This window comes from Typopeltis vanoorti, chromosome 1 (genome assembly GCF_054136105.1).
Source record: "Typopeltis vanoorti isolate ZY-2024b chromosome 1, IOZ_Tvanoo_1.0, whole genome shotgun sequence".
Classification (NCBI taxonomy): Eukaryota; Metazoa; Arthropoda; class Arachnida; order Uropygi; family Thelyphonidae; genus Typopeltis; species Typopeltis vanoorti.
In genome coordinates this window covers 43977262-44002594 of record NC_143549.1, presented here as the reverse complement: position 1 = coordinate 44002594, position 25333 = coordinate 43977262, and the positions used below count along the sequence as shown (strand labels likewise).

The following is a 25333-nucleotide window of genomic DNA, read 5'->3' as shown; positions in this document are numbered from 1 at the left end:
ATTTGTTGTCATAGAATCTTATTTCCATTAGAGGGAATGATACTGATGTTATGTGACCATGTTTTCGAGAATATTGTGTCGACTTTTGTGATGTGATCTTTTTGGAAATTCTTATACACCCTATGTAATGCCCTTTGCACCTGGCCGAGGTTTCTCGCCGTCTCCTCATTCCACTGTTATTCTATAATATTATACACAGTCATAACAATTTTCGTCTTGGTTTATTGCAAACTACACGAGTTACATCACATTTTCTAAGTGGTTTGTTAATTTTGTAGAGCAGTGGATAAGTAAAATAATAAATAACACCAAAAAAACAAATTTTCTTTCCAAATATTTTATACTCGGATACTGCCAGACTGGTTGCCCGAGAAGAGAAAGAGAGATGTTTTTATGTGATAACTATTCACGAATGGTTGCACACTTACAGTACGTTAGGTACCGTGGACGGAATAAACCTTTCCAACAACATGTGGATTCGAATCCTACCGTGCATTTACGTTTGTATATAACGTTAGACGGCATATGAATTTCATCGCCCGGTGCGAGATTATCATCTTATTTATGGCAAACCTGATCTGACTTGAAACATGTTTCGTTATCTTCTTTAACAGATGGACTGTATCTAACTTTAATCCATTAAACCTTTATTTAGTAATCTTTTCTGGGTTAAATTCCCATGAAAAAATCGTAAGTTTGTGCTCGCTGGGTCCCAATGCTTCCGGATATTCTCAAAACTTTTTGCCGAACAGTTTTAATCTTTTACCTAGTAATTACCACTTCGCTGTCCCACTGAAGAGATCTCTGCCTAGTGAGTGATGCGGCGTCGTTTCAGGATTCAACATACCTGACCTAACCTTTACATCAAAACAGATGCCTTAGTTGGCCAAATTCATAAACATCTGAGGAGATCGGGTTAAACAATTGATGTGTATCAAAGTTGATAACCGTCATCTTGTCTGCATTTATGCCAGAATAAAAGCCCTTCAGTTAATAAGTACTTACAGCTAACCTATTTCTGAAACAGGCCTCATATTTTGGATATAAAACACTTTACTGTGGAAGTTTTTAGTCTCGTGGCCTCTATAATTATTATTACTACAACAAACGTTTATTTCTAAGTATGTTTATTCATCGAAACATACTTAGAAAATCATCTTGTAGTTCAGACGTCATAAAAGTTCTGCTTGCTTCATAAAAAATCTAATCCTTGAACAAGATTAATCAATCCGCATGACAAGCTCAGACAGACCGGCTTCTTAATTTCGATCAAGTTATGAATCTTATTTCTCTTTGTTTTCGTCCTGCCCAAGAAGAAATGAAAACTGTTAATCAACTTTCTAGTAAGTTCGGCAGTATAACGCAATGCCTTCACAGAAGATGAGAGTTTAAGTTTTATTTATGTTATTATTATTATTTTTTTTTTTGTGTGAATTCAAAGTAAAAATACATTCAAGTACAGCCTGTTCGCTGTTTAGCATATATGAAGGGCCCTGTTTAAATGTATGCAGCAGTGCTAAAGAAAATCTTAAACAACATGCAATACTACCATCGCAAGTTTTACAATATATTACTGGAAAAATTCTGCCAGTTAATTTTTTAGTACTTTCTACTAGAAATCCTGAATTGAACGGAAGTACTACACATTAAAGATCAAAATACAAAACATTTGTACTTAAATAGCTGAGTATAAATGTTTCAAAGCTCTCTGTTAGTACAGTCATAACTACATTAGGAAAGTCGGAATTATTACATAGTATTCCTGAAGAATTGGTGCCATTTTTTTTTCTCTAAAAAAATTCCTAACACTGGTAAAACGAAATCTACTTATACTATTTCGTCTTAACATGAACATGTTGGTATATTTAGCATGAAATGATAGCAGGGTAACAGAAAATATATAAAAGATAATATGTTCTGCTGCTTATCACTACGGGGAGAAAAAAAAAAAAAAAAAAAAAATATATATATATATATATAATATGTATGTAATATGTATTATATATATAATATATATATATAACATGTATATATATAATAAAATTAAAAAAAAATAATAATAAAATTTGATGATTTTTAGTTTTCCTACCTCCAGCCATTTTCTTTGTCTTTGCTGAAAGCTCCATCTATAAGACTAGCAATAAACTGCCCTGCGGTAATACACAGGTTGTTAATGGTAACCAGCATCCCTCTAATCTCGGGAGGAGCCACTTCTCCTATGTACATGGGAACTGTCATTGAAGACAGACCTGAAAAATTCAGATGAATTGTTATACTGAAAACAGTTCATTTCATATACGTATAGTTCATTTGTGTACTAAGTAACACAGAGCCCTTAAAGGTAACCAGCAAATTGCTTAATAAAAAAAAAATAGAACAAATTACAAAATCCAAGCAATATATGACTATAAAAAGATGCATAAAAGTAATTTTTGAAACAGTAAATCTTAGGACTGTAATATTCAACAATTAGAAAATAAACATGCACACAAGAAACGAACGCTTGTGTTACACTTTGGGTACCTGTTTACTTCATAGCAATTCGCAAAAAAACACTTAAGTAGTCATTTAGCTAATAGTTGGACTATACAAGCAAACGAAGAGAGAGAGAGAGAGAGAGAGAAATTAACAGCTGAAGAGTTACTCTTATTAATTCAAGCGCATAATAATAGGTTAAAAGGCATCAGTCTAAAACTACAGTTCATATTTCGGATAGTTCATGTTAATTGCTATAGCGATCAGTTCAAATAAAAAGAAGCACCTGCATTAGATTTAACTTAAGACCGTTCGAAATAAAAGAAGACTGCTAAAATATTTCACGTGAAGAACTGAAATTACAAGTAATCATCTTATTATTCATGAATAATATCATCTTATTATTCATGAATAATATCATCTTATTATTCATTTAACATGCAAACTCTCAGATAATGTTCTTTGTGAATATTAATTACAGTGAACTTGTTTGGATATTACCATTTGGGATTACAATTTCGAGGTTTGCTTGACTAAGCACTATAGCTTCGTTTACAACACAGTTTGGCAGATCAGTTACAAAGCACGAATAAAGCATTTCATACAGGAAATTTTGATAAAACAAATTAAAAAACAAACTAACTATCAAATGGTACATTACAAAATGTTGAGCGCTTTAGGCTATACAGAAGTGCCCACCACTGTGAGGTAGATTTATCTGCGTGGCTTAATATCAGTTTGAACGAGTTCATATAATGCAGTGTGAAAAACCATTTTTTTCGAATTAATCGGTCATGAATTACCATTCCTAACTGAAAGCGTTTCGTCGGATTAATTGACCATTATCTAGACCAGGGGTCGCCAAACTTCTTTGACCGTCGACCCCTTCAATAATTTGACTTTTTATCGACCCCTTCTATTTTACTATCACGTAATTATAATAGTATAAGCAAAAAAGATGCTTATGTGAGTTTTTAGATTGTTTATTAAATGTATAATATAGTATATATGATTATATTACTATCACTAGCAATATCACTCGTATTACTAATGATATTAATAAACTACTGGTATTACTACCAGCCCTGCTCAACTCTTCAAAATAGAGAAGTTTAGTTCGTGAATGAATAACGATTGAATTATAATATGTATGTTGATGAATTTTAGAACATTAACGCACCCCTTTTATGTCGATGCGCAAAAAAATGAGACTGGGATCAAATACGTGTAAGTATAAGTAAATAAGAATCGCGCACGTGTTGCAATCTCGCTCCCGCCGCGCCGACCGGGCAGGAACCACCCCATCCGTTTATTGGTAAATATGTCATTTTGGCTTACTTGATTGGCCTCAGTAACTATTTTCGTGACCTTGCTCCATCTTACAGGTCCTATTCATGTCACTGTTCCCACGATTCACTCTTAATTGCGTTGTCATTCAGGATGGAGGTTAATCCAAGTTAACCGAATTAAATATTACCCGTACAATGATATCTTATATTTTTCTATCGACCCCCAACAATGTTATATCGACCCCTGGGGGTCGATACCGACCACTTTGGTCGGTATCGACCAAAAGATCACCATTGATCTAAAGCCATTGAGCGTGTGTCTGTTTAGATCACCAATGATCTAAACAGACACACGCTTATTAAATCAAAATGAAATTCCTACAGATCATTTCAGTTCTGTGTTCAGGTGTCCTAGTTCAGAAGTGTTATCTGCGGCCTTTTGTGACTTGCAGTTAGTATGTATTTGATCGTCTAACCAAATACATACAAGGATGCTACTTTTATAACTGATATTTTATCATTTAAAAATTGTGAAATAAAACATGAAACAATTCGTCGATTTAGTAAACATCAGGAAAAAAAAAGTTTTCATTTAAAAATCAATAAATTGTATTTCAGGTTTTGTCTTTAAATCCTATTTTATAGATTTAATTAATATCCTTAAGTAGAATGGTGGTGGATGTCTTCCATCGCCCGGTGAAACACCACCACCCTGCATTTTGGAGGTGTGAAGTGGCTACTGTCATGTTTTATCCCAAGCGTGTTGGTTCTCCGGTTTCGGTTCCCCGTTCTCACACGCAGTAACGGTGATAGCCTTGCTGGCCATGCTCAACATACGGTTATCATTATTCAACTAGGGAGCCAATTTCTGCTCATTTTGAGAGTACAGCAATAAAACGCTTTTCGCAGGCTAGCCGACAGGGTGCATGCGAGCGAACCTGAGAGTAACGTATCAGTTGGAGGATTCCCGATCAGCTGGCGAATAATCCTCCTACCGCTTACTCCAATTTCCGTGCCTGGAAGGAAACTGAGTCAGTGTTAGAAAGGGGAGGCGCACACTGTCCGAGGAAACACTTGCATTGTAGTCTGGTCACGGCACTGCCTCTGTATGAATTACGTACACGTCCCTCAACCTCCAGCTGCATGCTCCTGCTCTTAGTTTTCTGACTCAACAGATACACATGAAATATCATACGAATACTAGCATTTTAACTGAAAATAGAGAATATTCACTTTGTTGGTTAGAAATACCAAATTTCGAATGGCAGTTGCATGCAAAAATCGCTTTTTTTCCCCCTTTAGAATTCAAACCGTGCGTTTAAATGTCATAATAGTACCTTTTTTTTTTTTTTTTTTTTTTTTCCCTGAAGGGAATCGATTATATTTAAATTTCTGCAAAATAGGCAATTGAATTATTAATTTGCCAGAATGGCAACGTTCTCCCATAAAAATAACAAAAAAATCTAAAAATGTGAAAAATACAACAAAAAATAATTTGGAAAAAATAATAAAAACATGCCCCCAATCCTTAATAACACCAACGTTTCTTGCAATGAAAAACTATATCCACTAACTATATCCACGTCCACACCCGAGGCATGAATATAAACATTAGTAATATAAACCACCACGTACAGACATCAAAACCTGATATTATTTTCCTCACAGAACCCTAACTGGCATCCTCTACGACGACAGCCCAATTCCCCCCCCACCCCCAACTGTCTTAACTACATCGTGCAAGACGTATTACGCAAAAAGGGCGGAACATGTGATTTGTAAAATCTGGTATCCCTTGCCACAGGTCTAACCAACTTGGAAAAACAGGTTGATTCACCTTGTTAATGCTATATAACATAATAATTAGTAACAATCCAATTCTAAGAACGTAGCCATTCTGGCAATTAATAAATTCAATTGATTTTTTTGTAGAAATTTAAATATAATCGATTCCCTTCAAACAAAAGTACTATTATGACATATTTACACGCACGGTTTGAATTCTAAAGGGGAAAAAAAAAAAAAAAAAAAAAAAAAAAAAACAGCGATTTTTGCATGCAACTGCCATTCGAAATTTGGTATTTCTAACCAACAAAGTGGATATTCCTTCAAAGAGTCAAAGTAACAGACTATTCAAATATAAAACTTCTAAATATCGGGAATTATCTATGCAAATTTTCCCGAACGACATCAAAAAAACATGAACTGTTAAGCCAGAGTTAAAATCTTACAAAAAATGCAGCCCTTTGCATTCAAATCTCCTGAAACTTTTGTTTCAGAAGCAAACAATGTCATCTAATCTCTTATCTCCAGAGATTAGATGGCATTTTCCATTCGGCGGAAATCTCAAGCCTTGTTAAATGAAATGCAAATCGCATTAAAAAAAAAAGTAAGCAGACGTTTCTGGAACTGTGAGCTACAACTAAACCTAATTCGTAAGTTATTGCAATAAAAGAAATATTTTTATGCGCCATGTTACTTTAAAATACATTTTACACGCAATCGTCTTGAAATGAGTGAAAAATAAATATGTATTTAAAAAAATTCCCGATTCTCCAACATCAAGAAATGTAACTTAGAATTCTTAAGACAGATAAAGTAATGATGCTAATTATCTAGGCGGGCAGTTGTTCATTTATTATACACTATTATCGATGATACGGTTTTCTGGTAGTTCATTGATAACTGTTTAGTAGCTGTCAGACTACGAAAAACTACTAAACTTCGTACAAGAGATATAAATCCTGGTATTTTCAATTATATTATGGAAGTCAACTAAAACCCACGAAGCCAGTACAGTACAGTACAGTACGCTTGTTTGTGGGGTGATTATTCCAGATTAAACTGACTAATATCCAACTCCCCTTTAACAGGAGATTCATTCCACCCTGGACAGTATTAAAATACAAAAAGATATCATTCTTTCTAACGCAGAACGATTGGTAGACAACGAAGATAATGTAGTATGTTTTGTCTGCAGGTCTTGAAGTAATCCAAGCATTATGTGGTACATGAGGGAAGCATTATGACTTTGAATGTTTTCATAAGTAAGAGAGAGAGAGAACTTTAATGTTTCATTTAAGTAACATGGTATCTTTCTCTCAGCTGATATCGGACATTCAAATTACCAAGTATTAGCTTTTACTGACTATACATCAATTGAAGCTAATTACGTATTCTGTTGGTAGTTGTTAGTACCAACAGAATGTATGCGATGTCTACCTACACAGCTGACAATTTGGTTCTATTTCAGTTATTCTCTGAGGGATTTGTTTACATATGCAAACAAAAGTAGCTCTTGACATTTCAAAAACACATGCCTGATTCGTTGTGCAAAGCTCTTCTAAAATAAGTTCACATATGAAAGTAAATGGCAGGTTATACAGTGATTTGTTACGAATACCTCAAGGTCATATCCTTTCATTCATCATTCTAAATATTAATAACTTTCCCTCTTTTTTATTAACAGAATTGTATTTCAAAACATAAGCTGATAAGCAGCACGCTTATTTCAATAGCATGAATCTGAGATGCGAATATGAGAAGCGGTTAGTTAGTAGTTTCCGCTTGTGTGAACATTTTTTTTTTTTTTTTTTTTGCAATTTTATTTGAGTCAAATTTCATTTAGTTAAGATCGGATAAATTATAGTTAGAAATTACAGAATGCCAATACACTAGGCTAGGAACCTTTCTGTTGCCTTTATCCACTGACACATTGTTTTCCGGCAAAATTTGTCAAAAGTTGTTGCTGAAAGTTTTAATGAAACACATCTGGCAATGCTGAAAAAAAAATCTTGTCCACTGCCCCAGAATTTCATAGAAATAAATGTGGCACTATAGAGACCTGAGAATTATTACAGTGATTATTATACAGTAAACAATTGTTTGCTAGGAATAAGTAAGATTTAGTTTGATGGAAGAATGTAGTTCAAAGATTCAATGAGACCGGAAGAGGCCACTGGGCCTAAATCCCTGAAAGGATGACAATGTGGTTCACAAAAATAATTCAATGTTCTCACAACTGAGAAATGAACCTTGTTATAGCAATCTCATCTAAGAGGTACCTCAGCACCACGAGCGATACAAATCAGATAAGTCAGAAATCATTCTCTGGAGACTTTTTGATGCAGTGAATAAACAAGATGGTGGTAAATGACGGATGATGAAAACACTTGACACACCTAAAAGTTCACTAACATCCATGTCGGAGTAGGATTTGAATCCAGTTTCAATGTTAAAGCGTGAGCTATATTCACTCGGTCACTAACTCCATTATTCTACTCTTTCTTTGCGCATTATGTGCTTGCTCAAAATGCCGGGATTGACTATTCACAAGACTAGATTTGCCATCGAAAAATTCCCGCTGGTTTATTCCACAGAGTTTGAAACTCTGGAATATGGCTTATGTGGAGAATAATATAGAGATTGCCATTTAAAGATCGGTAAATGATAATAAAAAAAAAGGAGTATAGGCCTTTGCCATCAATAAAACAATAATATAAAGATGTTTCGCAACATAAAGGAACAACGAATCGCAAATCAAACGAATGTTCGAAAGAATTTGCATTATCCGTTTCCTCATGGGCGTTGTAGGTAGGACCATCAGTTATATGATACTAGGAAGACAGGAAACATGTTATGCAAACATGATCGATATCTGTATGATATTTGTATCTTAAGAGTTAATAGGTTTAGATTTGGCTTCTAGGACTTCTCTCCTACTAACCGCAGGAGAGAAGTTCTAGATAAGCAGCAATCCGGGAGCCCCATAATGTTTACTGTGGACGACTGTCTCGCAGATGTTTTTATCACACAGGACATATGCACTGAAGTGGTGCACTGGATAATGCACATTGCGTCATTCGTGACCATTTTAACCACAGAAAATGGTTGTGCTCTCTGGGTGAACAAAGCAATTTATGGATGCGAACACTCTTTCTGGTTTTTCTCCATTGATCTTCCGTCTTTTTGATCCAATTTGGTCAATGCAACGTTTTTATTTATTTTCCCCCTGATTATAGACATGACCACGTAGTGCAGTCACGAAGATATCAAAACATTTGCTCTTAGGCAGGAAAAATATGTTCAAATCCCATCTAGAGTGAACCTTTATCTTTACAAGTGAAATTTAATCTCATAGGATAATAAGCACTTTTATATTACAACTGTGGCAGGGAAAGCTTTAAGATTCAGGTCCTTGAAATTTTATTTATAAGACTGTTTTATTTCCAAATTATTAAATCCAAGCTACCATCTATATCATTTAACGAAATTAAAATTCTTTTGATTTCTTTGAATTACAGGATACAATCAAGATGTTAATTATCAGTTGGTTTTCTTCTCCCTATACATAAAAGTAACCCAGAATATGCGAGTGTCAGCGAGCAAATTCTCCATCCAATCGCACACAAAGAAATGATATACAAACGCATAACAGAAATGTTGCACGTCCTCCAAACCCCCCAGAGATATACTTTGTTCGTATTCCGCTAACATTCTTACATTTAAAGTGCCATAAGTTTACATGACAAAATATTCATGCATTAAAAATCTTGTTACGTTTCCAACAACGTCAATGTTCCGTTCTTTTGATGATTTCCTCTAATACAAAGTTATTTGAAGTTACAATTCCACGAACTCCACTTCAATTGAACGAAAACGCTGGTATTGTTAGTGTAACTCAGCCTTTTAGAGTCGGTTATTGATTACTTCAAACCGCTAATGCGAATGAAAAGAAAATAGCTGTGGTAAGCACATACTCCCTTGATACCAGTATTGAGAAGCATCTTAATTCGTTCACATCTCCTTAGAGTTAATTAGAAAATTTCATCTAATTGTAAAGCACGAAAATCTGATTTGCAGCTTGTCGTTGCTGCTGAGAATTAAATACAAAGAATTTAGTTTTGAATAATTTTTGAAAGTTATTTGGGGGATAGGGGAACATAAAAAAAAAACTACTTAAAATTTTGCTTGAGATTACAAATGCAACTAAGGCTATGAGAAGAGCAATGTATTAGCTCTTAATTGCATGTATTTTCTGGCTAATTTTGCATAATAAAAATCCCATCCACCTCCTTATGACACTAGCTAACTCGTCTTCACCTAAAAAGCCTTTGCATAATCTTAGTATCCTAGGTGGGATTCAAGTTGGGTCTCTTCAACCAAAGGGCATCAACAACGCCGAATAGCTAAAGATGCTCAAAATGCATAGTTACACAGCCACTAAATATTAAATAATAAATTAAATTTCACCGTCCGATGAAATTACCAAGTTGCGTATTGGAGGACTAAAGTAGGTTAAAAGAACTTTCATGTTTAGTCTCTAGAGTAGGATTCTCAGATTATATCTCAGACCCCTCTAATGTACTTAACGAACAGGATTACAACTTTTCGCGGTTGGGATTTATAAAAAAAAATCACATATCCGGAAACAGTAGAGAGTCTTAGCTACTAAAATGGTTAACACTGAAGCGTTGTGAATAAATCAGTCAAATACAATCGAAAATACGACAACAGTAAATGCCAATCCTGTATTATTAGGAAGAAATGTCAAATATCAAGTTAAATATTTACAATTAATTGATTAGGTAATATTTTGTAATAATGACTTTTAACTGATTTTTTCAGAAAGTTACAAATTTCCAGCGATTTTAACCTTTGATATTCTCCCAGGAACTCATATGTTTTGTCTCCAAGGCAACCAATTCCCAACAAAACTAGGCAAACTTTACATGTCCGCTATAAATTTCACTTCCGAACTGATATTTTCCAAGCTAAAACGTATGCTTTATAGTAATGATAAAGTTTTAAAAAAATCTCCAAATTGATGATACGTCAGGGGAAAATAATCGTAACTGTCGCTAATTTATGTCAGTAATTAATTGTAAAAATTGCTTTATACGGGTAAACATTTTCTTAATAAAATTAACCTGTCATTTTTAACGAATATATATATATATAAAATCGGCAGTAGATGGCGTAGGTGTAGATGCGGTTCATTGTTGGTGGAGACAGAGTTGTAGAGCAAGTGCCCTCCCTCGACGAGTCCATGGATTCCCTGGAGGTATCACATAATAATAATTAAAATATATTTTTAGATAAACAGTTTTGGGAAGTAAACGTTCAAACAAGAATTATAGATTCAAAATACTTGTTACCTTCCTATCCCATTGGTTATTTTATAGATAAGTACATGAGACATTGATGCGTATTAAATACAAAGCGAATTCTAAAAGATTGATTTTTATAGTTAGCTGTGATAAAACTTGATTTACTGATGACTAATAACTATCAATATTGAGGAAATCAAAAAACATGATCCTCATTAAGAAATCAAATCATTTCTTAAAACCGTTTAAGATTATTCGCAAGACGACATAAAAGGCAGGTAAAAAGTTCGCAGAACTATTTGAACAAATACTTGGGGTCGTCACAGTTTCATTTTTAAGGAAAACTCGTAATGGTCAGCTCTTTCCGAATCCAACATAAATATTCAATCTTGATCTTATCTCCAGACCTATAAGGATGATCTAAAACGCTGTTCAATTACGATGGGGGGGGGGAAGCGACTAGTCAATAGCGACATTCCAGTGAGTTTCTTTTCAACCTTTCGCAATATCCCATTTAACACACAATGTCATGCAAGCAATTCAACATGAGTTGACGTCATTAGTGCTTCGCTCAAGGGGAAAAAGCTCAGACATGTTAAGAGGAATATATTAGAATTAGACAACGAGTTCCATATTTGTCTATAGAAACTCGTTACAATGAATATCACTATTAAAACAAGCCTATAAAGAATACTTTTAGATAAAAACATCAAGGTTAAGATAGCAGCATACTGCTATCTGTAATAACCATATCAACCGTGGGAATTTTACTATGCTTGGCTTTTCACAACTGTAGTAGTTAGTATGTTTTGTATAACTAGCTCTGTGTGTGTGTGTGCGCGCGCGCAACGGCTGTCACAGGTTATCCAATGTGTTTCTGGAGTGGAAAGTTTCGTATCTATTCCAAACGTTTAATGATATTTCATGCCTGCACTTTTATCATGGCTATCTTAGTATGTTTGTACGATGGCGCTGAGAGTTAGTTTTTATTTTCAACAAAAATAAATTAAGCAATTTCAACTTGCATTTATTCTCAACTTTCCTGCACTTTGGAGAGCTGTAAAACTTCCAACCAAAGAGACATCGTGAATTTATAACAATCACAATGGTTAACTTCGATAACGAAGCCTGAATTCCTTTTGAGACAGAGCAAACAAACAAACAAAAAAAAAAAAAACGTATTGCTCCATCTAAAATGCTCATAGATACACAGGATCTTCAAAAGTATACATATATACAGAAATCGAATGATTACAACTATTTAAAACAGAATGGACTACTTCGTTAAAACTTCGACATTTTTAAATACATTTAAGTAATGTCTTATCATAATAATGAAAATTTGTAGTTTCTAGGATAACTTTAATAAGCTTCTATGATATTACATCTATTTGTTTTACTAGATATATGTGCATTTCCTACTCATAAAAGGTTTTTTTTTCTCTCTCTTCCAGTAATACTCATTTTCTGTGCATCGATTGGCTATCTTACTATCGCTTATAAATTTCGTAAAATAATAAATGCTCAACATTAAATCATGACGAAAAGCCATATGATATATAACTAGCACATTGCTAGATAGAAAGACAACTTTTTACAGGGATCAAAGAAGTAAAGTTCAACTAATGATGACAAACATTTTTCCGACTTCGAAACTGTTTCCGATAGCTGTAAGGTACTTCCGAGACCAGATAGATTTTATCTCATATGTGTGACTCATTCCTTCATAAAAACGGTATTGTTCTAAACAAAACATCGAATACAATTTATCACTCTGCACAAAACATCTAAAAAAAAAAAAAAAACTTAGAGAAGATGCACAAAGGAAGTTGATAACTACACAAATTGCTATCTCGTATCCTCGAGGGAGTTGCTGTGTCCCATTAGTGTTCATCATATCAGCTGTCATGTTCAGTTTTCGACAGCTGCAGTAAAAGACCCTGGAGTAAGTAACTACTTTCAGCTTAAAGTTGAAACAAAGTTAACGCTACGATACTTTCTTATAATACTGTTATAATAATTTAATAATTATTCAAATGGACAAGGTACCATCCTTTAATATTTTCATTAAAGTAGAGAGTAAACAAGGAAAGTCGTCTGGGCGAAAGACACGAAAATCAGTCTTTGACTATTCGATACCATACATTTTATGACATTTAATTTGTAAATGATAAAACTTTCATAGTAGAGCTTTTAAGTAACAGGTAATTTACTTTTCATCTAATTACGGGTCGTAGCTCAAAATATTTTATGTCCATTTCCAACAGCTTACATTTCGTCTTTCCCTGTTAGGCTCAAATGGCCTATCAGAAAACTTCGCTTTTTAGAAACCTATTAATGCTACAAAAGCTAACAGATTATATACTACGTCTACCAGCTGTGTGTATTCTCTGATCCGTTTGTCTTAATGGATGAAAAGCGAATTTCTGAGCAGAAAATCTATTCCACCTCGGTATGAGATTGGCTAACTCACTTTCAGTTGAAAAGTCCTTAATTTCTTCGCTCCCCGGACGGAATTCGAACTCAGTTCTTTCCGAAGGAGAAAGTTATTTCTAACTGAGTCACGATGGTGTCCTTTCTTTACAAGTTATTTTAATGTTTGAAGTAAATAAAGTGACAAACTTTTATCAGCATATACTAATACTGGGTAACCTACTCAAAACACGTAGAGATAAGAATGAGGGTCCAATCTTTTACATTTTTTTTAGCAATTCCTAGTCTAGATACTGAAGCTTCGTAAGATCTCGGCATGCTAAAAATATCTTCTTCTCATCTCATCCGCTTGATAACGGGTTGAGTCCACTAAGAAGAAAGGTTCTTCACTTATCGCGATCTTTAGCCATCTCAATCATGACTCTATAGCTGGGTAGATGGGAATGTTCTTTCACCAACTTAATCCAAGTACTTCTTGGTCTGCCTTTAGAGGTCTTTTTCTTCCTATATATCCATTCAGAGCTAAATATGGGAATCTATGAGTGGCCATTCTCTGAATATGACCAAACCATCTCAGTTGATGCTTAATGATTGTGCCTATTATATTATCTGGGAAGTTTAAATCTATTCTGACTTGATCATTAGTCTTGTGTTGCATCCAGTGGGTGTTATTAATTTTTCTGAGGCATTTCATTTTGAATGCTTGAAGTTTCTTGATTGGTTGTTGAGTTAATCTCCAGGCTTCTGATGCATAAGTAGCCGTTGGGATAATAATTGTTTTATATAATTTTAGACTCGTTGGGATTTTTTTATTTTTCCATATATAAAGAAGGGACACCATTGTTTAGTTTATTCATGTTGGTCCAACCTAGGTTTAGCCTGTGTTTTACTGTTTCCATATTGTTGAGGTTACTAGATAATAAGACTGCCAAGATAAACATATTTATTAACTTGTTCCAACAGGCGATTTTCGAGATTTATAGAAATATTTTCTTCTTCTCTACCTATCTTCATTATTTCTGTTTTATGATGATTTATTTTCATACCATGAGTTTTACAAGAGTCATTTAAAATATTAATAGTTTTTTCTAGCTGTGGTTTGGAATCTGCTAAAATAATATCATCTGCGTATTTTATGATTAATGTTGGTACCATTGATTTTTACAACTGGTTCATCAGCTATGGTTTTACAGACTTCTTCTAGGAAGATGATAAAGAGTTGAGGTGAGAGAGGGTATCCCTGCATTACACCTTTCTCGACTCTGAAATCCTCGGTTTTAATGTTGTTCGTTTTAACAGAAGCTTTGGTGTCTCCATAATAATTTGTAATAAATGTTAAAATATCAGAATCCATTTTTACGTTTTTTAGGATAGTGATCAATTTGTTTCTATTAACTGAATCAAAGGCTTGCTTAAAATCTATAAAACAACAGTATATGAGTAGGTTGCATTCCCAATATTTTTCTGCTATATTATTAATGGTAAAGATATGGTCTATAGTCGATCTATGTGGCCTGAATCCTGCTTGGTTTTCCTCCGATTTTTTCTGTTAAGCACCTGTGTTCTCTTTTGTATAATTCGAATGAATACTTTATAACTATGACTTAAGAGTGTCATGGGTCTATAATTTTCACATATTCTTTTATCTCTTTTTTGTGAATTAGTATAATAGTTCCTGTTTTCCAGTAAGTTGGAATTACTCCAGTATAAAGAATTTGATTAAATAAATTCGTTAGCCACCATATTTCTATAGATATTTCATCTTTACTCATAGCTTTTGAAAGTTTCATTGGGTTTATTGCATTTATAATTTCTGCTGGAGTTATGGATGGTGCCTTTTCATATATCATCTTTTCTGTTATACTTTCCTCCTCCTGTTCTTTTTAAAATGTATGATAGTAGTCCTTCCAAATTATTTTAATATTTTGTATTGATCCAGTTTCTAGATTGTTTTTATCTTTCATTGTTAATGGTTTATCTTTGTAGATCTTAGTTAATTCTTTGATAATTTTGTATACCATTTTATTATCATTTATTTTATTAGCTTCTTCGCACAGTTTTGCTTTTTCCTCCAACCAGTTATTTTTGGCAGATATGCACATTTTATCAATTTTGTTTTTAAGATTCTTATAACGTTGTTTATTTTCTTCTGTATTTTTTATATTTAATATATACTTCGCTGTTCTTTTTTCTTCTAAAGTATTTAGAATTTTAGGGGTTATCCATTCATGATTTGGTCTTGATGTTGTACCAAGTATGTTTCTTGCAATACTTGTAACACTTTTTTTTACCTTGATTCCATGTATTTTCTATATTGTCATAGGATAATCTTCTAAACTGATTTCCTATTAGTGTCTGATAGTTATCTTGCATAGATTTCTCTTTCGGTTTTGACAGGTCCACTTTGTTGATAGGAACTCGTGGTTTACGATACTTGAATTTTAGTTTAATTTTTGCTGCAAGCAGTTCATGGTCAGTGTCGAAGTCTGGAGTTTTTAAAGTTCTAACATTTTGCACTGATGATTTCCAATTGCGTTTGATTAGAATGTAATCAATACAGTTCTTTATTGTACCATCTGGTGAGGTCCATATGTATTTGTGGGAAGGACTATGGAAAAAAGGGTATTACAAATAAATAGATTATTTGCTTTAAAAATTCTAATAATCTTTCTCCTCTTTCTTTTCATTTCTGTTATCAAAAATATAGTATAAATTTTTTTTAAAACCAGTTAGTTTTTATTTCCTATGCTGTGAAGAGAATATCGAAATATTCCGAAAAAAATTTTTTGGCTTGGTGGAGCACATACCCTCAAGTCAGAGATGACATTAGTTCATATCAAGGTTATGAACTGTTTTTGAACTAACAGAAAACAAATTATAAAAAGTTGCTTGCGTATATAAAAATCCACGAATGCCTTTTATTTCACAGAGGGAGTAGGCGATGCGGTTTATCCCTAACATTTTTTGAAGACCAATTTGGCAATCACTGCAGTTCGACAAAACTATCAGTTATTTTCATGGGCATCCGGTGAGAAGCATACGGCAGACAACTGCCGTCATCTTAATGGTCCCTAATCCTAACGTATATTATCTGATATACAATATACTGGAATGTAATACTGAATGAGCAGCAAGCAAGTCAAAAATAAATTGCATTCACAATCCTTAATAAATCTGGAAGTAATAAAATTATCCCAACACAAAATGCTACTTTTGCTTAAATTAACACGACGGAGAGAGAAAGAAAAAAAAATACTATTTTTTTTCCCTACTACTACTATGGTAGTAAAAAAAATTAGTATGATTAGATGTTTGAAATTACAGCAGAAGTAACTAACGCTATACAGTCAATTGATGTCATAATTTCCTATATTCTTCTAGGCGGTTTGCAGAGTAGATAAAACCCTGATATATGACTAGTAGTTCTTTAGTTCTTTCTCATGAGCGATATAAAACTTTTTTTTTTTTAATTATCTATGTAACAAGTTAAGTAACTGCAATAATTTGATACTTCAAAGTATATCCACTCCAGCTTTCTCCAACTTTAAGCTAGTATTATCTCGGCTAAGTTTATGTCCTCCATGAAGACATTAATCGAAATAGTTTTTAATAAAGAGCCGCATGCTTAATGCTAGGTATTAAGCAGCTCTTCAGGAGAACCACTCTCTTCGAATTTGAAACTTTTCAGAGTAGCGTACCGAAATCTAATGATTATGAAGTTAACTGAGTAGGTTAGAGTTTCGGAGAAGATTAGCTAGTTGTAAGTCTGAATTTTATCTGGTAACCGATGTTATTCTATCCGACGATGTGCTAGCTTTCCAAGATTTGTGCTGTGGAAGTTCAGATCACAGCCGTCCATTCTTTTATATAATAATTTTGCAGAATAAGAAACTAGAATTTGGGGGCGGTGGGACTCTTTCCAAATCTATATGAAAACGACGTACGTTACTTTTAATTGCACCACTCCTTTAAATGTTTTTCTAAAAGAACTAAACACTTTTCACCACAAATGTATCCTGTTAACTGCGCTACAGAAACACTGAGGTAGGCAGCAATCTACATCTCTAAAATTTGGGGCTTATTCACTAAAAGTTGGCCAATCACATGCACTGGGTGGCGGAGTTTTCCTCAATAGAATTTCGGATTTTTTCATTTTGTAAATCCGCCAGAGAACACATGCAATTTATCGCTATTATAATACATACATGAATATATACACGACTTACATCCTTTTTTTTTTTTTTTTGGTGTGATATAATGAAGCAGCCAGAAACCCAATGAACTTATCTGATCTCCAAAATAGGACCTTTTATATAATACGTTAAGGAGTGTGAAGCAATAAACTTTCTTGAATAATCAGAACACGCTGTGTGAAAATGGGGGGAGGGGGAGAAATAGCCATTTCGTTGTAAGCGTGACGTCGGAAGTTCTCTTCCCCGTACATTAATCGTATCTTCCTATAAGTATACTCAGTGATTGGCAGAACAAGCTAATTCACCTAATAATTACGAACTAATCGACAGAATTGCCATTAGTTTTAAGCGTCTACTCTTTTATCTCTCCAAAATATAGGAAAAGTTGATCCTCTCCTTAGACGTCTGTCAATCGTTCACAAAATTTACACAATATATTAGAAGAAAGAGGAAGTAGTACAATATGCTTTCAATGTTTTTCCCCTTTCTTTTCCCTCAAAAGTGGCACAGCTACGAATAACAGCGATAATCGTGAGAATGTGGGAAAGAAACTCAGGCGGAATTTCTTTCCCAACTCCCTTCACCATTATTAATATACTGGAGAGCTATTAACAATGCAGATATTGAGACCAAACAGTAAAATCCCTTGAGCACTTCCTTCCAAAAATGGTGGAAGTCTCATACAAAGTAACCCATTATACGATTCATAAACAGAATCCATTTGTATCATGCGCAAAAGGGCAGCAGCAGTATGGGCTTGATTAAATTTACCAAGAAATTATATTCGTATTCTTGTTTATTTTTATATCCAAGCAAACAAATTTTGCGTGTATATTAACGAATAGAACTACTTGTATATACAGGCTGATGACTTCACATCAACTGCCTTAGTACCCCATAACGCAAAGCAAACTGCATTTCAGAAATGCATATCGCTATGTATTATACAGGCAGAGTCACTGCCCAGACCGGTTTCGATCATCGTATAAAGCGTCATTTCCAAGATGGATCATTGGAACTTATTCACTCTCGATGTCTCAAAGATAATCAGCGGTGGTTTCACTCTGTGAAAGACAAACCCTATTACCCTATTTCCTGGGATATAAGTGATTACGCTCATACCTCCCAGGAAAAGCATTCACCGAAAGTCCCCGAAACAAAGGCCACGTTAGTATAAATTATAACCATATGCAAGCATCTAATGGAATGTACCACTTCAGCGGATCCCTCATTCAGGAAAAACCACAATGGGAGCCAGTAAAAGAAGCGACACCAATTTAATGAAGAAGTCATATTTCTCATATACAAGCAGGAAAAAGGTGTGCCACATATTAAAATACTTTGGATCAGAAAGAGGGAAAGTTGTAGAACGTTTTTTCACTTGTTTAGAAATGAAATTAAGCTTGCCAATAAATTATATTCTTTATTCTGAGAGGAAGTGTCCTTTGCATTATGGAATACTAACGCAACTGTGAAGCCTCTATGTACAAATAGATCAAGTCGTAATGATACTTAATGTACGAACTGTTTGCTTACATTGGATAAGGGATTATACAAGAATAAATTTCTTGGCATGTATGTTTAATTTAATTTCTAACCAAATGATTAAAAAAAAATTCTACTTGGCTTGATATTTGTCAGAGAAAAGCAAATGTTTGAACTATTTTTAGATACAGATGAATTGCAGCGGAAATGCAACCTTCAAATTATTAATTTATGAATGAATGAAAAAACATAGAATGAAAATAATGTATACAAAAATTGTACGTGCATTTTCCAAAAACAGCGATGGTAAAGGTGCAAACGGCTAAGCGTCATCGTGCAAGGGCAGAACCAGAATTGGTTAATTCATCTGCGTAGATTCCCACAGATAACATGTCCTTAAGGCATTACAAGCAATCAGTGAATTTTATGCCAATTAGGATTCCCCCCCCTTCCAATAATACCGTTTATTGATATATAGATACAGGAGTTCAAACAGCAAGAACTACTTGTACTTTCTCCACCGTACCTAACTCCGACGCGCGTCTCTCTCTCTCTCTCTCTCTCTCTGACTGAAAAGATATTTCGTCTTTCAAACATAGAAGCACTCCAGTCTTCAGTTTCTTTCCCTTACTTAGACACGACATTCGCAGTCAAGACACTTGATGTAAAAATCGAAATTTCTAAGAAATCTTGAAACTGATTAGTTCGACTCTGTTTAGTTTGAATTTTTATTATGGACTAAATTTAAGCGTATAAAATTGAGTGTATCATAGCTATAGCGTTTATTCAGGGTTTCGAAGAATATTTGTCTGTGTTGGGAGAAGAGAATAGCCCGCATGTCCCAGACAGAATTCCATATTTTTGGAAGAACTTTCTAGAAAAATACCGTAAATGATAATTTAATTTAAAAAAAAATGAATCGTAATACAAATATTTTTTGTTATTTATGCAGTACTTGCAAAAGGTCTGTTAAAAAACTGCCTCGATATTAAATATCTGCGCCTCTGCTAGCTGGCATTTAACAATTCTCAAAATCCTTAGAGTAAAACGATCAAATCGATCGGTGACATTCAAAAGTGAGCAACAACAAAATACAAATGACTGCGCAGTGAAACGTAATATTTCGTTTATTAAAACAAGTGGTACAATTCGATCTTAGCCGTTTGTTAAAATGTTTCGCTTGAAACAACTTCAGTGAAATTAAGACCTCAGTCTGACAGATACTGGTAGCCGTGTGATTTATTTCACTTGCGAGTACGTATGTGCTCGCAAGTGAACATCTGTTTTAGCGCCCTCTACCAGCATGACATTTACCGTATTAATATTATATAGTAACCAAGGGGTGGAGTCCATAGGTGATGTAACTACTGTGTTGCGAAACTGAAATAAGAAAATATCAATAGAAAATATTGGCGAGCTAGGGAAAACATCAAAAGGTCCATTGAAAACTTGGCTGGGAGACGGTGAGAAGGAATAGTACTTATGCCACAAGAGTAGCTATGCAGATCAGAAAGCTAGCCTGAGAAATACTTAGAATTATATTATATATATAAATAATCCTAAAGCAAGTATATTTAATATATAAACTGCTCCAAACTTTACATTAATGAGACTGATGTCCAGCATGAAATCGTAGTGTGAGAACTCAGACTTCCCTCCTCACTCACACACGCGCGCGCGCAAAGTTATCTGAATATTTCGTGACACTTGTCCATTCAGAACATTTATCGTCAAAGACAGATTCATAGTTACTGGAACGCGGTACAAAACACAAGCTGAAGTTAAGAAAAAAAAATAAAAATAAAATAAATAAATAAATATATATATATATAGAAAGTTTTTTTGCCTTGGATATAATATATGTTAAAGATACCAAGCTATTTTAAACCTGGTTTTTACTCCATTTCCCAAGTAAGCAAACAGACAAATAAGTCAAGTTTGCGCCTGCACGTAATGCAAGTCAAAGTGACCCTGAAAGTAGTGCAAGTCTAGGCAGCTCTTGGTAAAGGTGGAATAAGCTCTGATCACTATTCTTAATATTTACCCAAAGCCCATCTCCTTGCGGAGATGTATGATGCATTAAAGGCAAGGGGGCCACTACCCAGATCGGTTTCGACCTTTATTGAGGTCTCATCAGTGGGAGCCAGGCTAGAAATACTGGGTAGTGGCCCCCTTGCGTTTAATGCATAGCATCATACATCTCCGCAAGTAGATGGGCTTTGCATTAAGGGTAAATATTAAGAATAGTGATCAGAGCTTATTTCACCTTTACCACGAGTTGCACTACTTCGCGGGTCACTTTGACTTGCATTACGAGCAGGCGCAAACTTGACTTATTTGTCTGTTTGCTTACTTGGGAAATGGAGTAAAAACCAGGTTTAAAATAGCTTGGTATCTTTAACACACACACACACACACACACACACACACACACACACACACACACACACACACACACACACACACACACACACACACTCGAATAAACATTTCTTCCTGATGCTTACGATAATAAGCATCAGGTAAATGGCTACTAATAGCTGTTAGGACGATGATCGCAATATCCAGAGCCATAACTTTTAGGATTCCAAGGCAAACAGGCGAATAAGCAATTAAAACGAAGTGCCTCATAAAGGAATTTGAGTCTTCTTGGAAGCGAGGACCAAAAGCAATACCATGGCATCATTATTACTAGCAATATCCTTCATAGTCAGTACACATTAATTCGAAACTTACTTCGCAAAAATGAAAATCCTCCTTAAAATTTTAACGATTACCATCAACCGTCCTCAAGGCCGCTGAGAAGAATGTCATGTAAGAGATCATAAAATCACAAAAAGTACATCCGTCAAAATTGACTTGATATCGTCAAAAAAATATTATATAAAAATCAGGTTAGGACGAGAGAGAGAGAATCTGAAAGTGCTGCGCTGTTTTTGCTTCTTATTTAGAACTTTAAAGTAATCTGTACTCCCCCCCACCCCAAAATCCAAAAATATAATTGAGGAGACAAATATTGATAACTTCTATCATAAATCTATTGATATATTAAGTAAAATACAAGAGTCAAAGTTAAAAACAATAGACAAATGAAAGAAAGTAAGCTTTGGATTACGGGAAATCGGACACTACACTACATAAAAATTAGAGAAAACGTATAAAAAGTTTAAAAAATACCCACACAATAAATATTATGAACACGTGTCAAGTACTATAAGAAATCTAATACACTATAAATTTAATAAAGAGTAAAAACTAATACTGTACTACAGAAATGAATTCCTAAAAATGCCATGGAAACTCCAGAAAACACTGGAAATTTGTGAATAAATTAATTAGCAAAGATATAAGTGAACACCCCTTTCCAGACTTAAAGATATCAATGAGAATGGAAACAGAGGATTAGCTGAAGACGAGAAAGCACCTTCTGAATTGCACCCCCAAAAGAACTGATAATTTCATACATCTCTTCCCCACCTGTGAAAACAAAATCAAGAGTGTTAGAGCTTGCTAAAAAAAACAACCAAAACTTCATGAAACGATGCATTAACACAAACATTGTGAAAGAATGTTAAATGTACATTAAGGAACCCCTTACGTCATTTTTAATTTTGCACTGATGATAAATTAAGATAATTAAGAACGCCATAATAGCAGATTTTTAAAAAGGAGGCAAAAATTTCTTGAAAATTTACATACCAATCGCCCTTCTATTGTTCGGTTCGAAAATATTTGAGAATTTAGTAAAATTAGAGACTCATGAAATTTTTGTACAAAACGAACATTTTTTTTTTCAAAGAATCAATATGGAATAAGGAAACGTTGAGCACAGAACATGCTTTGCTGAACTTTATAAACAGTTTATACCTCCCTAGATGAACTAATGTTAGCAGTATCGTTACATTTACACAAAGCTTTTGCCACCATTATTACATAAAATTTTAATAATAAAAAATTAGAAGTCATAGCACAACGAGATACTGTCCTAAATTGATTCGAAAATTACTCAAATGCTAGATCACGAACTGTAAAAATAAACGATAGCTATAGCAAAACGGTAGACTGGTGTACCACAAGGATCTATCTTTCCATCAACCTTATTTAGTATTTACATCAATAACTTATACAATTTTAAACTAAACTGTAAACTAAATGCTTTGCCGATGATACAGTGCTAATTATCTCAACGGACACAGCCGAACAAATGCAAACCATAGTTGAAAGTTGATCTTTTAAAAGTAAAAAAATCGGTTCCAATCAGATACACTGTCTGAATGTCTCAAAAACTAAATATGTAAATTTTAACTTGAGAAATACAGCAAGAAAAATGAACTTCGCAACACAATAATTCTTTCGACTGGAGCTGCAGAACAAATTCAAATTAATGCTGTGGGAAATAGAAAAAGTCAATGCAACAACTCATTTGGGATTAAAAATTGATTGTAATTTAACTGCGCATCACTGATGTCGTAAATAAAGTGAGGATTACCTCCAAGAATCCAAAACGTACCATGTTTCTGGCATACAGAAAAGAGGCGTTATGATAGTCTATATTAAACAGACTTCAATATTCTTAAATGTTCAAAATATTATAGTTTGCATGGATTCAAATTACATTACAATATGGTATTTTAAGTTGGAAGAATCTATCGGCGCTACACTGAAATCTCTAGTTTCGACTCAGAATAAAGTAGTTCAGAAACAAATTATATTGCAATGTGCAATAAATACACCATACTAAAACATGCTATATCTAAAATATTTATCGGTTTATAAGTTACTGCTATTCATAAAAAACGATAATGAATGCGTAAATATCAAACTATGTGTCATATTTAGTAGACATAAGGCCATATGTAGTTCCTAAATCAAATAACGAAGCTATATACAAATATACTTATGCAACTTCAAAAGAAAGATTTCGGTATTGTGATCACATGTTTATTAAGATAAATAAAGATAAACAAACCCGAAAATTTCGTATGTCGTTTGACTTGCATCTTCAGGGGTTACAGGTGACTAAAAGTCTAGTTAGACTGACATAACAACATCAAATGGACTATTTTGAGTAATTTCTCATTTCTTTTAAATGTTTAGTTACCTGAAACCCCTGAAGATGTAAGTCAAACGACATACGAAACTTATCGATTTTGTTTATCTTTTGTTTATCAGAAACCTACGCCTATATACTTATGCAACGCCAAAAATATTCAATACACTACCTTTAACAATAAAAAGTGAAGCAATAGCAAAACGGTAGATTATGGTGTACCACAAGGATCTATCTTACCACCAATCTTATTTAGTATTTATATCAATAACTTGTACAATTTTAAACTAAACAGGAAAATAAACGCTTTGCCGATGATACAGTCCCAATTATCTCAACGGACACAGCCGAACAAATGCAAAAGATAGTGAAAGTTGATTGTGTGGGTATTTTTTTAAGCAGTAAAAAAAAAAAAAAAAACTCTAATCAAAGAATTTTTATTTTTCCACAGAAATGAGGAAGATCTGTTCAAAATAATTGTATAAATGATTGGTTTAGGTAAGACTAGCCTATTTGTATTCAAAGATACTGTCTCGTAAAATGTATGCCTTCTATTTCTGACCACAAACCCATTTCCCAAAATATTAGCAACTTGATAAATGTAATACTGTGGGTAGGCGAAGGATCAGATCATCTGAATGCGGTTACACTGTTTATTTGAGAGCCTGAAATGATTTGTTCAAACATTATTTTCAACAAACCATTTCAGGCTACCAAATAAGCAGTGGATTCACACAGGAGAATAAAAATCTATTACCTAAAGACTTTCTACAAACATCGTAGAACAGTGAGATTCAAACTCAAAGTATGTTAGTAGCAAAATGAAGACGCAATCTATTTAGATACATTTTGAGCAGTCCTAATTTCAAAATTTGAAAGTTTTATCTGATGCGAATAGTAAATGTGAATTCATTATTATAATTTTATTATTTTTTAAAGATAGTTATTAAAATGTTATTGAAACGATATTGATAACTGAAGCAAAAAAAGTAAAGTAACAAACCATCTTTTTATTAATAGAATGTTACAATGGTTCCTTGTTTATCAACAGCCATGTAAAGTAGTTCTTTTTTTTTCAAAAGTAAGAATAATATCTGCTTATATTTCACATCTTTTATTCTCGAACTCCAAGAGCCAATTCATCCAGCTTTTTCTGCAGCTAGTTTCGAGAATGAGTTATTATTTCGTTTATTATTATACATGCAGACTTTATTCTTTTTATTGGATTCTCGCAGACATGAGCCGCAATTTTCGGGTTAAAATAATATTCCTGATCAACGGAGAGTGAAGTGGAATTTC

At 33.8% G+C, this 25333-nt stretch overlaps 1 protein-coding gene across 1 annotated transcript in view; it reads right to left on the bottom strand.

Moving 5' to 3' along the window:
* LOC150109937 (proton myo-inositol cotransporter-like) overlaps window positions 1–25333 on the bottom strand; it is a 373837-nt gene that overhangs the window by 162351 nt on the left and 186153 nt on the right. Inside the window, exon 2 of the mRNA XM_090399830.1 lies at window positions 2090–2249. Within this exon, the coding sequence (XP_090255956.1) occupies window positions 2090–2249 (160 nt within the window). The remainder of the gene's footprint in view (window positions 1–2089; window positions 2250–25333) is intronic.